This window comes from Pyrus communis, chromosome 16, assembly GCF_963583255.1.
Source record: "Pyrus communis chromosome 16, drPyrComm1.1, whole genome shotgun sequence".
Lineage (NCBI taxonomy): Eukaryota > Viridiplantae > Streptophyta > Magnoliopsida > Rosales > Rosaceae > Pyrus > Pyrus communis.
Window position 1 is genome coordinate 17948764 of NC_084818.1, and position 13346 is coordinate 17962109.

Here is a 13346-nt window from a genome sequence, read left to right on the forward strand (position 1 = left end):
GCGTAGTTTTTCCTTTGTTGATGCTATCAAGAAGACCTATCTTATCAGATGTCATTGTCCACCAAGACTGGGCTGACCATGACGTTAGAAATCTGCACCTTGACGATGAAGGCGTCGTCATAGGGAGAGTGGACATCTTCCAAATCTTGATCAAAGAACATTAAGATGTTAGAGTTGATGGGCAGTGGTTTATTGATTGAAGCCACCATTTGGGGGTTCTTGCACACTGCTTTTCTTTTGTTTCAAGTCTTTTCTAGATACTCTTATTCCCCCCTATATGCAGTTGACTCTGGAGAGTGTTTTTTCCCAAAGCATCGGACTAGATAAATACCTTAAAGCTTTCTGGATTTTTTGTGTCGTATTTCGGGAGTAAGTCGTTGGGACTGAGCACCTGGGCTCAAGGCAACAATTATTATTGGGATCTTGGCAAGCGTTGCCTAAACCATTGGCTCCTTAATGGGAGAAGGTGTTTGAAGGTCCTTCACTCGCATCTTAAGGTCGGTGAGTCTCGTTGGTTCTTTGGTTTACGGGCTCTCTTGGATACCTTCTAAAGCTAAACATACCTCCATCAGATTCTCCCATATCTGATCTATGACAAAAATTCAATTGTTCTCGGGGTCAATGTCATGCAACGTCGCATGGTGACAGCGTGATCACTTAGCTTGCCTTCATAGGGGTAAAATGATTTGGTTTGACCGTACTGAATCGCCATAAATTAACGATCTAGAACGTGAGTTTAAGCGAGTTCAATAAACATAAGTGCCTGTTCGTGCGCCCTTGTTGGTCTATTTTCATTGCCATTTGTGAAGCGGATGTTGATGGATACAAAAGTTTGTTCAACATAGATAGAAAGAGAAATTTTCTACTTAATAAACAAGGGCAATGAAAAAATAGGTACTCACTGCTCAATTTTTATTTATTGCAATGATATTTTAACCCATGTTTTATTGTTTAAAAAAATAATAGACATGTTATTTAATTTCGTATAGAACTATATCTATAAACCTATTTTTATCTTCTACACACTCCTAATATTCGATCGTTGGATCGAATAAATTAAAGATGATTAAAGGACAAAAATTAATAAGAATTGTGGAGATCTAGAAAAAGATATGTGGATAGTACTCTTAATTTTTCTTGGGATTTACAAAACAAAGAACATGCGATATTTTTTTTATTTTTTATTGGGCCATATTAAAAGGTGAGTATATACAATGCTTACTAGTGATATATTGTACCTAATATTGTAGTATGATACATTCTACCTAATGTTGTCACTTTTATGGTTAATTCTCAGTAAGGCCCAAAAAGGATTAAGGGCATTTTAGCCACGACAAGTGGTCCAGTGGAAGTGTGATAGGATTCCAAGTCATGTAGGCTTCTTGGTCTTGGGTTCGGTGAATAACACAAGTAATTTCCTAGTTTAAAGCTTTGGGAGGATGCGTGCCATTTTACTGTAGTCAGAGGTGGGCTGATATGCGTTTAGCCTTCTGAGTCCTACTGGAGATTAATCATACCCTTCATGGTGTAGAATACTTTAGGCTTTGGCAAAAAAACAAAAATAAAAAAAATAATACAAAAAATTCTATTTTTAGAATACGTTTAGTATTTTTTTTTTTACTTTTGTTTTTCATTTTTTTTCAAAAAAAAAAAAACAAAATAGGAAACATATGGTTTACCTCTAAGCATTATTTTTGTAAGCGAAGGTGAGTTCGAATATTTAAGTAAACCGCTTTGCCTGGACTTGCGCTCCCAGGTTCCGTGGCTACGGCTACGTCCACCTACACATTCGGGCCTAACACTTGCTCCGACGACCGTGCATAAGTCATGCGCTTCAACGTCATCCATTTTCGGAGCTAGCTAATTCGGCAAGTGAGTTGTTACACACTTCTTGATTTCGAAATATGTTTATGCTACTTAGTATTATGGTCTAATAGTATTCTTCTTCACTTGTAAGTGAGAGGTCTTAGGTTCGATTTTCGTCAAAAGCGAACTTGAACCACATTATTACTAGTCCATTGTGAGACTTAGTCCATTCCCCACCACCTTAATATAGATAATATCATTTGTTCCAAAAACATATGCTTATAACGTCGTTTATATTTTCTTTGTAACTAAGCTGAACAAAACCTCGTCCTTAATTTTTTGCAATGCGTACACCTTTATTCGATATATATATTTTTTTCTCATTTAACAAATACTCTGCTGTCTTTTAAAGTGTTTGATATTGTTGATAGACTGATGGAGATCTGAAACTTTTGTTGAACCCATTGTTGCAAATCTGTTTTACTAGAAGAGAGAATGCTCATTTTTATAGTGGCACAATGCTCTCCCTCATCTCATTAGTTAATGTAGACTGTTTTACTCCCTTCAAATGACATGTCATGGAGATATGTTTTGTGTACATGAAACATCTTTTTTTTCACTTAAATTTCTTGGCATTAAATTTGAAAACACTTAACCTTCTAGTTCTTAAATTATCTAAAAAATTTGAAGTCATACATTTATTTTTGTCAAAAATAAAAATTAATAAATGAACAAAACAAAAAAGTCCTCTTAAACTAATAAATATTTATTTCAATAAAATTAAGGCAATAAATATTTATTACGAAATGATTATGAATGTATATTAAACAGACATGTCGAACATAACACTACAATTTCACAAAAACAAATTCATCGAGAGTACAAAACAATTTTTCTATCATGGAGGACCCGCATCTAACCAACAAGATAACATTCATGTGAAATAAACCTTGTAAGTCTTACAACCACCACAAAAACATCTTGATGAAAAGACTGAACTGCCTCTAATGATCTTGTAGCAAAAAAGCATTTCTATGAGTCACCTTCAATAAACGCCGAGTTTCCTCCTTATTGTCTTTTGTCATGTGGATAAACCAAAAGAAAAACAAAAATCACCACCTAACTCTGAACACCAATCACGACCAAAGATTTGAGTTTAATCAGTAAGTCATACATGTTTGAAAGGCTCTACCCCACATAGTGAGATATTGACCACAACCAATGCACGTTTGCATTTTGGGTCCAAATTAAGTTTCCTATTAAGAAAACTCAATGGAAAATTGAAACTCGAATATTTCGGTAAGGCAACAAAAATCAATTAGCCGAACTAACCTCAAGAGTGATTTTCCATGACTTTTCTAAAGAGTTCCTTAGGAGCTGCAATTGACAAATTGTATTTATTATTATTTTTTTTTATAATAAGAGTCGATTAAATATGTTACCATGTTGCTGGTAGAATTTTAAATTTTCCTTGATGTAAATTATTGTACCTGGCAATCCAGTGAACTTCTCAAACTGTTGATATGCCTGTCCAATGAACATCTCCAACCCACTCACAATTGTGACACCACATTCTTTTGCTTCCCTCAACAGTCTCGTCATTTTTGGTGTGTAAATGGCATCGAAAACCAGTGAATAAAATTTCAGAGCATCCTGCAAAAATGGAAAGCCATTTAATTCTGTTATATGAGGCTGTTCGTATCGATAACGCAACAATACAAATGTGAGAAGCAACACACAAACCTTGGAAATGGGTGTGTCACCAACATTCGGTTGCATTCCAATAGATGTTGTGTTTGCAAGAATCATGCCGTCCTCTGGAGCGATATTACATAGATCAGCAAGAGATAATGCGTCACCACCGACGGTGTCTGCAAGTTCTCTGGCTCGATCTTCATGAACACGGTAAATATATAAATAAATTGTTAGCGACATCAAGAACAAATAATTAATTTCAATGCTGTTTTCTTTCTAAAATACATTTATAACCTAAGTGAAGAAAACTAAAAGCAAAAGTAAAAAGCTTCGTTCCCATTATGCAATCGGAAGCAATCCCATTTAGAGGGTAGATTTTAGAGCAAAAGTGTGTCCAAACCATCAAAATGGAAGAATAGTTTTATGGAATTTATAAAAAAAAAAAAAAAAACAAATAGTTTTATGGAATATAAAAACAAAGACAAAAGTAAACCATATGTGCGATTGGCAATTAGAATCCTTGCTCCCTTCTGCTTTGCACCATAAGCAAGTGCCTTGCTCGCACCACCAGCACCAATGACAACAAACAGCCTTCCAGCTAAAGGTGAACCAGTTACACTGCCACCATTATGTGAACCTGTGAAAATAGATGCGTGTAAACCTACAGGAAGGTTCTTACAATCACAAACATGGAAGAAAGAGTAGAGCTAGCTGCTACTAATATATAGGAAACCTAACCTTTCAGTCCTTCCTCAATGGCAGAAATAGCACCAACATAGTCCGTATTGAATCCATATAACTTCCCATCAGCTGGTCTCCTTATAATGCAGTTTATAGCTCCGATTGACTAATATGGCGATCAAGATTGATTCAAGTCAATCAAGTACAAGTAGTACAATTCAAGAAGAAAGCGGATAAATACGCGATTTAAAAGAGGTCAGCCAATTCCTCCAAAATAAACTGCAGCATCATAGTAGAAGATTACCTTTGCAACTGGATCAACCTCATCACAGCACTTCAGGGCGGCTTCCTTGTGAGGAATACCAACGCTGCGTCAGAATTGAAGACAAGAAGCTGTGATCTTGAAGGAAAATGTCCAAGAACAAACTGTATATTGATATTCTACTATTTAGACTAAAATACTCAACATGAAATTGAACCTGAATCCAGCAAAATCCATGCATGAGTATGTCTGGAAAAAATTTTCAATATCGTCTACCAACAAATGTGCATAAACGCCGTTGAAACCGACTGACTTGAATACTTCATTGTACAACTTTGGTGATTTGCTGTGACTGACAGGTTTGCTAATGACGCCAAACACTTTTGTGTCAGGTCCTATCTGTCTGAAATTGTATAAATGTAATAGATCCTTGATTGTAGGTTGAGTAGGAGCAGAAACTATTCCCGACTCCAACGTACCATAAGTAAGATAACCCCAAAATTTTGCAGAAAGTATCCGTGAAATCAAACCCCTCTCACCCAGTACAAGTCCTATCAACGGAACTTGAGAACGAACGGTTATTTGAAAAGTGCGTGCTACATCTGTTATATCTAAGGAAGTGGTTGCAATCTTCACTATGTCAGCTCCAGTAGCTTGTATTCTTGCTACAAGATTGCCAAGAGCCTCCACAGATGGGGTATCTTGAAAGTTGTGAGAAGAAACAATAACTTTAAACTTTTCTGGCTTCTTTCCATTTATAGAGTTGATGAATTCACGAGCAACCTTCAAAAAGAAGTAATTAGATTAGTACAAGGCAATTCATATGTATTTTACAATCTTTATGAAAAGAAGTGAATTTCCTAGTATGTTTGTGATGATGGAACTGATAATAATAGCTTATCTACATTTTAGGTGGAGGAGAATGTGCAGCCGTTCTTCATCAATACTATTTCAAAGAACAAGCTGAGTTATAACCAGCAGCGTTCACAAAACCGACACCAGTTGTTTTCAAGAACAAAGCACCAGCAGTGAGCCTCTTTTTCAGCCATGAGATACTACGAACAATTTTTGAATCTCTTTGATGGTTTTTACCTATATACTATATCTGTTTGTGTTTTCACCCTCATTTTAAAACTACTTTCACCTGCATTTTAAAAGTACAAATCATCCCGATAAACAGAAAGTATCAAATGGAAAAATGGGTTTATTAGAATTTTCCGCAGCCATTGTCATCATGTTTACACTAGTGATGGTCCAACCATGGCAAACAACATAAATGATTTGAAGTGGTACATTTGAAAGAGAGCAACCTGAAGCTCGACATCAATGTAATCAGCTCCGAGCTCCATAACTAACCGAAGTGCATCCAATCGAGTTTTTTCATCACCATCGTACTGGCCACCTTCCCATTTTGGCCTAGAAAAGTACATAACACTGTCAGCTGATAGTACCAGACGGGGAGATTCTTAGGGGAGATCATGATTAAGTGTATGTATTGTAGCACATAGCAAGCTTTCAAGAAATTAATTAATGCCGAAACAGAGTATTCCGCTGAAAAGAATCTTTGTCAAAAGATAATGTTTTTGTTTTCCTTGCGTGGTAGGATTTTATCGTTTACACCTTTTTAACTGTCAAAAAATAAAACGAGCTAACAAAAAACTCGAAAGAAAATACCAAGTCATAAACTAAAACGGAGAGAGTGGGGCTTGTGACATTATTCGATGATTCGATACAGTCAAGCAGTCCAAATGTTGAATATTTTTAGAAGGCAAGGCAATGTGTCACCTATAACTGAACAGTGTCGGCAAGGGGCACTCTTTCACTAGACGCTTGAGATCTTGATTGTGATTGAAAACCTTCAGACAATCCAATCGAATCTCCACAAGGTCAGCGCCAACGGCTTTTGCCTTGCCCATATCGATCACCATCTGTTCGACAGTTTCAGCCATTATCGGAACACAAAGTAAGGTAGAATTCCTCGCCGTCATGGCGTTACCTTTCACTTCCAGTCCATCAGCAGCAGCAGCAGAAGAAGAAAAATCATCAAGCTGATAAAAAATTCAACCAAAACAGAAGATTGTCAGTGAACAAAGTCCAAGTTCCATCTTAGGCTCTTTAGATATAGACTCTTGCAATTCTTAAGACCCAGATAACAACCCGCCTAGTTTTAAACATCCTAATAAAATCCAAATTCAAAAAAAAATTATCACGTGTGAAGGAAGTTGAGATTCCACAATGAAACTAACTAGCAATATGGAGAGTAGTCCAATTATTTATAAACATATGCAAAGTTTATCTTCCCATCAATGTGAGATTATTTTCAACACACACTTTACATGTGGCGATTTTTTAAGTTTAGAACGTGAACAATACAAATGGAATGATACAAAGCAAGTGTAATCGTTGGGCTTCATGTAGGAAAACTTGCTATAATACTATGAAAGAAGTTAAAGTTCTACTATAAAAATCAATTAGCAATTTAAAAAGTAGCCCAATTACCTACGACACGAAGAAAGTTGGGTATTTTTTACCAACAAGGTGATGTTTTTTTGTTTTTTTCTTTAAAACGTGGGATTCATACGTTCAACCGTCAGTCACAACACAAAACACGATTCCTATTTATCTTCATTTTCCGTTTGATTTCTCTATCTGTTAGGATGCTAATTAAGAAAATTCAGGAAACTTTTTGTTAAGTTAAATATAGTTCCTCCTCCATTTGCAGCTGAGTAAAACTATGTACTCTTTAAATTTTTCTAGTTAAAAAGTTGGAAGATAAGAAAGGAGTAGAGGATCCAAGTCGGTGTTACCGTAATTTGATGAGATTGCATTGCTCTGAGCTGCTCCTGCCTCTTCCAAATGCCTGGTACGTGAGGGTTGATGTTTGTTCTGAAATGTAAGACGACAGGGAGAGGGAGAGGGAGAGTATGTATGTAGGTCGGTATGGGGGTGTCCGTGTCAGAATGGATAGTCGTAGTTGGGAAGTGCACTGCACAACGCTTTTTAAAAGAGAGATTGATTTTTTTAATCAGTGTTATTAAGAGGGAGATTTGTACACAACACTCTTTACTCTTTAGGTAGTCTAATGGACACGTGGCATTACATGGTTCGAATGTCGGATCGTTTCCTTATCCTCGTTTTGCTCATGGGAAGGACTCTGTCTAATTAATCATTGCACTACTCTTGATGCCGTGTGCATGTCTACTGCTTATGATACTAGACAGGAATAATATTACGGAGAGCAAATTTTTTAAATTAAATAATGTAATTGTTGATAATTGAATTATTATTTAAGTATTAATTAACGTTTTTATGTTTTATTAGTAACATGAAATTTAGTTTGTACATTTAATTTGAATTTTTAATCTTCTTAACATTATCCGACTAGAATATGAGTCTATTAAAGTGGATATTATTGAAAAAGCAAATGTAGTACAAAATAAGAAAGAAGAATTCAAGGGTGGAAAAATACGCATTCAAGAAACAATATTCAATGAACCTAAACAAAGAAGAAGAATAATTAATGAGTAGTGAAGATGGGTTTTTAAGCCTAAAGTAGAAGCCGCCAAGAGCTGAGTTTTTTAAGCTAAATTTTGACAGTCATTGGATAAAAACGAAGAATTTCGTGTGTTGGCTGGTGGATACAGATGACCATGGGTTTGGTGGCGGCTGTTGCAATGTGGCTCAAAGCTTGCCATCTGTCCTTGCCACGATACAGTTTGCTTTGAAGGTTAGGCATAACTTTCATTGCACATGCTTTACCCAAAAAAAATGCAAGTCTCGTTTAGACTTGATAACTTTTTATATGACTCGTTAATAATATATGAAAGTGATACGAAAATTACGAATTTTAAATTAACATAATAACTAATCGAATCGCTATCAGGTCATTCATTAAGAACCCGTTAATAACGGGTTTGTGGATGCAAATTTCAATCATCTCTTCATTTGACAAAAATGCACCTGCAAAATAATAGCACTTTCGATTAAAGTCAAAATCCTCACGCGCCGATAATGAATTTGGGGGGCTTTGGCCGAAGAATCTCCAATGCCAAAATTAGAATTTTGAAAAGAAAGCATTTAAGAGCTCATGGGTAGCTCATGGCTTAGCATTTTAGTGGGATAAAATGAGTGTTTATAGGAGAGTGGCCGGTCCTTTGGGTGGAAAGTGGCCGGCCATATAATTGGGTGAATAATTGCAGGATATTATGTGAAATAATATCTTGCAATTAAATGAGAATTATACCTAATTTAAATATGAAGTTTTGGGAGTTATCATCTGAATAAAATCAATAATGGATTGATGAGGAGTGATGAGAGGAATATGAAATAAATTTCATATTGATCACCTTTGACTCTTCCTTGATTGTCCCGTTATTGTCCGTTGCATGCACAAGGGAATTTCGGTGTACCTCGAGGGTAATCTCGTCCTTCTTGTCCAAAAAATCCACGTGTCACTTCCATGATTTTTGAGATTATTAGTGGCTCCATAAATGCCCACACACATGCAGGTCTACTCGCAGGAAAGGGTAGTAGGTGTAGAGATCTCCAACTTTGATGCAGATTCCCACTTGGACTTGGAATTAGATTCTTCTAGGAAAGGGAAATAAATCGCCATCAAAGCCTATTTAAGCCTACCTTAAGTAAGGGATTAAATCCACTTCAGAGGGCAATTATTTATCCCTACAAGAAAGAGAGAAAGCTAGAGGATATTTGTTCCTCCTTTCCCACAACATTATTCTTTGCTTGCCTGTACAAAAAACCATCTTCCATTGATTTCTTTGTCTTCTCCATGTCGCACCAAGGTAAGAAAAACTTAATTTTCTTTGTCTTCTTCTTGGGTGGTGCTGTCGCAGGGCAGTCGTCGGGGTGGTGCGGCACGACAGCTGGCAGGGGCCAAAAGTCGACTTGGCATGGGCCAAAGAGGTGGTGGAACAGGGGCCATGGCTTGGCTAGAGCCAAGGGCTGGCTAAGCATGGATCGAGGAAGTGGCGTGGCATGGACCACGGTTTGGGCTACTCGGCCTAGTTAGAGCCAAGAGTAGCTGCACAGCTGTGGCCGCAGCTTGAGGCGTTAGGGCGCAGTGCTAGTATGTTAACTTGCTTACTGGACCTTCAGTTGAGAAGAAATCATTCGGCTACTAAAGAGCCGTCAAAGTCTGCTTCTTTTGCTGCTGCCACATTTGTGCTACTTGCCAAGAAGAAGGAAACTGCTTGAGTTTGATTTCTCAGTTGCCGTAGATAGAGCAATCGAGGATGGTGCTGCCAAGATCGAAGCTACTTGAAGATGAAGTGTCAAGTGAGCAAACTATTGAGTGCGAAGTGGCTGCTGAAGGCAGAATGGTTGTTGGACAGCCTAAGGTCATCCAAGCTGTTAAATGAGCAGTCTTCTCTGTTTAGCTTATGTCAGATTTCAGGGACCTTCATATAAGTTTATCAATTTGCTAGAAATTTAATAAACTGATTTCTTCGCTTCATTTCATCTTTGTTTTTCTTGAAACTTTGCTTGCTTGAAGCCTATTGCAAAACTTTTAGCCATAGAACCATTAGTCTGGCATGATGCTTCGAAAAAGGCTGACGATCCCACGGAGTTACTATGGTCATGATTTTTGGCTTCTTAGGGCGTCGAGCTATTGAGTTTAGCATCAGTTGCTGCCCCTTGACCACTTGGTACTTAGTTGGTATTCGAGTATTTGATCCTTTGAGCTGAGTAGCCTGTATCACAACATGCTAAAGATCTATGGAATATGAAAATTGTTAACTAATCACATCAAAATAAGTAGTTGTGTGGAAATTCATGGGCAGCTTTCCCCCTTTCATTGAGGAGTAAACCCAAATGAGTTCGAAGAATTGGTTTATCTTCTCACACTAGAAAGTTTACTCAGATAGGTGTCAGGGAATTGGTTTACCTTCTCGAACTGGAGAGCTTACCCAGATGGGTGTCGGGAAATTAGTTTACCCTCTCGCACTAGAGAGCAATTATTTTACCTTCTAGCACTGGAAAGCTTACCCATATGGGTGTCAGGGAATTAGTTTACCCTTTTCACACTGAAGAGCAATTAGTTTCTCCTATCGCACTGGAGAGCTTACCAAGATGGTGTCGGGGAATTGGTTTACCCTCTCACATTGTAGAGTAATTAGTTTACCCTTTCGTGTTGGAGAGCTTACCTAGATGGGTGTCGGGGAATTAATTTACCCTTTCACACTATAAAGCAATTAGTTTACCTTCTCGCATTGGAGAGCTTACCCAAATGGGTGTGGCGGGATTGGTTTACCCTCTCGCACTAAAGAGTATGAAAGTCGTTGTCATGAGTGCAACTGATGAAAGTTGGACTGCTAGACAACTGAAACAATCCTCCACCTATGAGGTCTTGTTTGGCAATCTTCTTAAGACTTTGAACTGCTTGTGGAGCCCGCGTAAGGGTGTAAGTTTGAAGCATAGTGAGTTGCTCCTGGACCTTCTCCAAGTATTAAGCCATCCTTAGATGTTTCATTGTGTGTTCTTCTAAGCCTTGGTTGGTGGTCAGTTAAGATTCTGAATGGATTGCAAGCTTCTTCACTATTAAGCCTTTCGCCAATAGAGGCTGCTAGTAAAGTCTAGTATTCTACTCTGTCGTTTGATGCTTTGAAGTGTCGTGGGCTTGGTCGGCGCGGTTAGGAGACGCAAGGCAAGATCAGCACGGCTGGGAGCTGTGGTGCAAGATCAGCATAGCTGGGAGCTGTGGTGTAAGATCGGCATGGCTGAAAACCATAGTAACATATCGAAGGTAGCTGGAAGCCGCAGAGCAGGTTTCGGAATGACTAGGATTTGTGGTGCAAGATAGGCGTGGTTGTGAGTCGCAAAGTAGGTAAGTTCGGCTGTGAGCACAGAGCTAGGGCTGGCTTCGACCAAGTTATGTGCAATAAGAGGAATTAGACCACTAGGTCCGCAGTGCTTGGCTACTGGCGATGTGCTACCCCAGTGTTGAATCTTCTGAAATGATGAGAACGAAACCTACCCCTGGTTCTTGGTAGTTAGGTTGGTGTGTCCTTTTGGTACCCATCTGCCCCCGGTGTGCCATTACGCTAAGTGGCTACTTGCTCGTCATGCATGCTTTCATCGGTGTAGTACTTGCCCCGAGCCAAGGTCAGGCTTCACGTGTATGTTCACATCGCACCACACGCTCACCTTAGATCCATTGTAGGTGCCAGTCCTGTCCTAGGTTGCAATAGGCAACCAGGACTCGTATGTGATGCGCTTAGCGCCAGTCTTCATATGATTGTAGTACTAAAGCATATATTATGATTACATCCAGTCCTGTTCATGTTTGAATTCCTCTGCATGAACTCATATTTTAGCATAGATTAATGAGCACCTAATTTTCTTATGCTATGGGTTGAGATATCATGACTTGTGTGTTTCTGGCATTATTGTTGATTTACAATTGATTTCATACTTATACGTAGTATGATTTTCTGAAAACTATACATGTTTTATGGCGAGGGGTTAGTATGTTCGGAAAATAAATGTGTTCTATAAACCTTTGTTTTTGCCACTCACCTTTCTGTTTTTCACCCCTCCAAGACTTAGTTAGCTGAATTCTCTGTGGCGATGAGGAATCTTCGGTGGTTATGACATATCCCCAAATAAATGTAGGAGCTTATTTCCGGTTGTATAATAAGTACCTTAACTAGATTTGACTTCTCTAATTATGTCGTACTATCATCTATGCTCTGATTATTTATGTTTTATGGGTTCTTTGCACTACTACTTACTCTATGTATTAGTTTAAATAAATGTTAGCTTTGGTTTAAATTTATCCATATTTTATACATCACATTCCTTTTGGCTACGTCACCTTCGGGTGTCGGCAACATACCTTGATTCCGGTCGAGGTGTGTCAACTTAGATTTATATTTAACCGTCAATTGTCGTTTAAGCTTTATTCTCTTACTGAATTTCGTTTTTCAAATTTTCTTTTTTGAAAACATGGTGTTTTAGCTGGTGTAGAAAATGAACAGTTCGGATCATTGATTTCACATTTTGATTTTCATAGTTAACTGAAATATGAGTCGATGTTATATTGTTTCTAGAGACATTATAAACTCCAAGCAATATTTTCACTAACGATAAAACTCTTGACATAATATCAACTATCAGAACCATTCAACTTCCTGCATCCTCTAAAAGATCATATTTTCCAAAAAGAAAATTTGAAAAACTAAAATTTGGTGAGAAGAATGGAGCATAAATGTCATCCACATTCAATCATTAAATTTCGATCTATTGTTTATGTGATTATATTACCGAATTTTGAAGTTGAGTCTTTCACGAAAGTTGTAAAGCTTGTCATTATGAGCGTTTATATTATATATATATATATATATATATATATATATATATTCATACTTCTAAATTAATTAATATTTATGTGATACTTGAAAGAAAAATGTGCTTTTATGTTTTGAAGTAATACTTATGTGACTATGTGGTATGTATATACTAATTTAGCATTATATTTTTCATTTGATTTTTTTTTTTTAGATATATTTTCTTTAATAGGTAGCTGGTCGGGGTCGTATTACTTGTTAATATTAACTGGTTGAGTTCGCGTCAGGTCATATTATGTCATATTCCGGCCTGGAGGGGACCACTTCCCGGGCTCGCTCCACCACCGTAGCACGATATTGTCCGCTTTGGGCTTACCATTCCCTCACGGTTTTGTTTTTGGGAACTCACGAGCAACTTCCCAGTGGGTCACCCATCATGGGATTGCTCTAGCCCCCTTCTCGCTTAACTTCGGAGTTCCTACGGAACCCGAAGCCAGTGAGCTTCCAAAAGGTTTTGTGCTAGATAGGGATGGGAATATACATTTAAGGATCACTCCCCTGGGCGATGTGGGATGTCACAATCCACCCCCCTTAGG

The 13346-nt window shown here is 37.8% G+C and overlaps 1 protein-coding gene across 5 annotated transcripts; it reads right to left on the reverse strand.

Moving 5' to 3' along the window:
• Positions 1-2586: 2586 nt before the first annotated feature.
• On the reverse strand, positions 2587-7428 carry LOC137720721 (bifunctional 3-dehydroquinate dehydratase/shikimate dehydrogenase, chloroplastic-like). Of its 5 annotated transcripts, XR_011066578.1 has the most exons (12): positions 7252-7428; positions 6230-6492; positions 5755-5860; positions 4662-5227; positions 4487-4550; positions 4240-4348; positions 3995-4138; positions 3550-3698; positions 3297-3459; positions 3139-3183; positions 2981-3062; positions 2587-2881 (listed from the first exon to the last, which is right to left on the reverse strand). XR_011066578.1 is itself a non-coding variant. In XM_068459828.1 (11 exons), the coding sequence occupies exons 1-10, from the start codon at positions 7270-7272 to the stop codon at positions 3140-3142; spliced, it is 1629 nt and encodes a 542-aa protein (XP_068315929.1). In that variant the 5' UTR covers positions 7273-7428; the 3' UTR covers positions 2587-2881; position 3139. The 5 variants fall into 5 exon arrangements, 3 of the variants coding, with proteins under 3 accessions (XP_068315929.1, XP_068315927.1, XP_068315928.1); XR_011066577.1 differs by having other exon boundaries at positions 2981-3183; XM_068459828.1 differs by lacking the exon at positions 2981-3062.
• Between the last annotated feature and the right edge of the window lie 5918 nt (positions 7429-13346).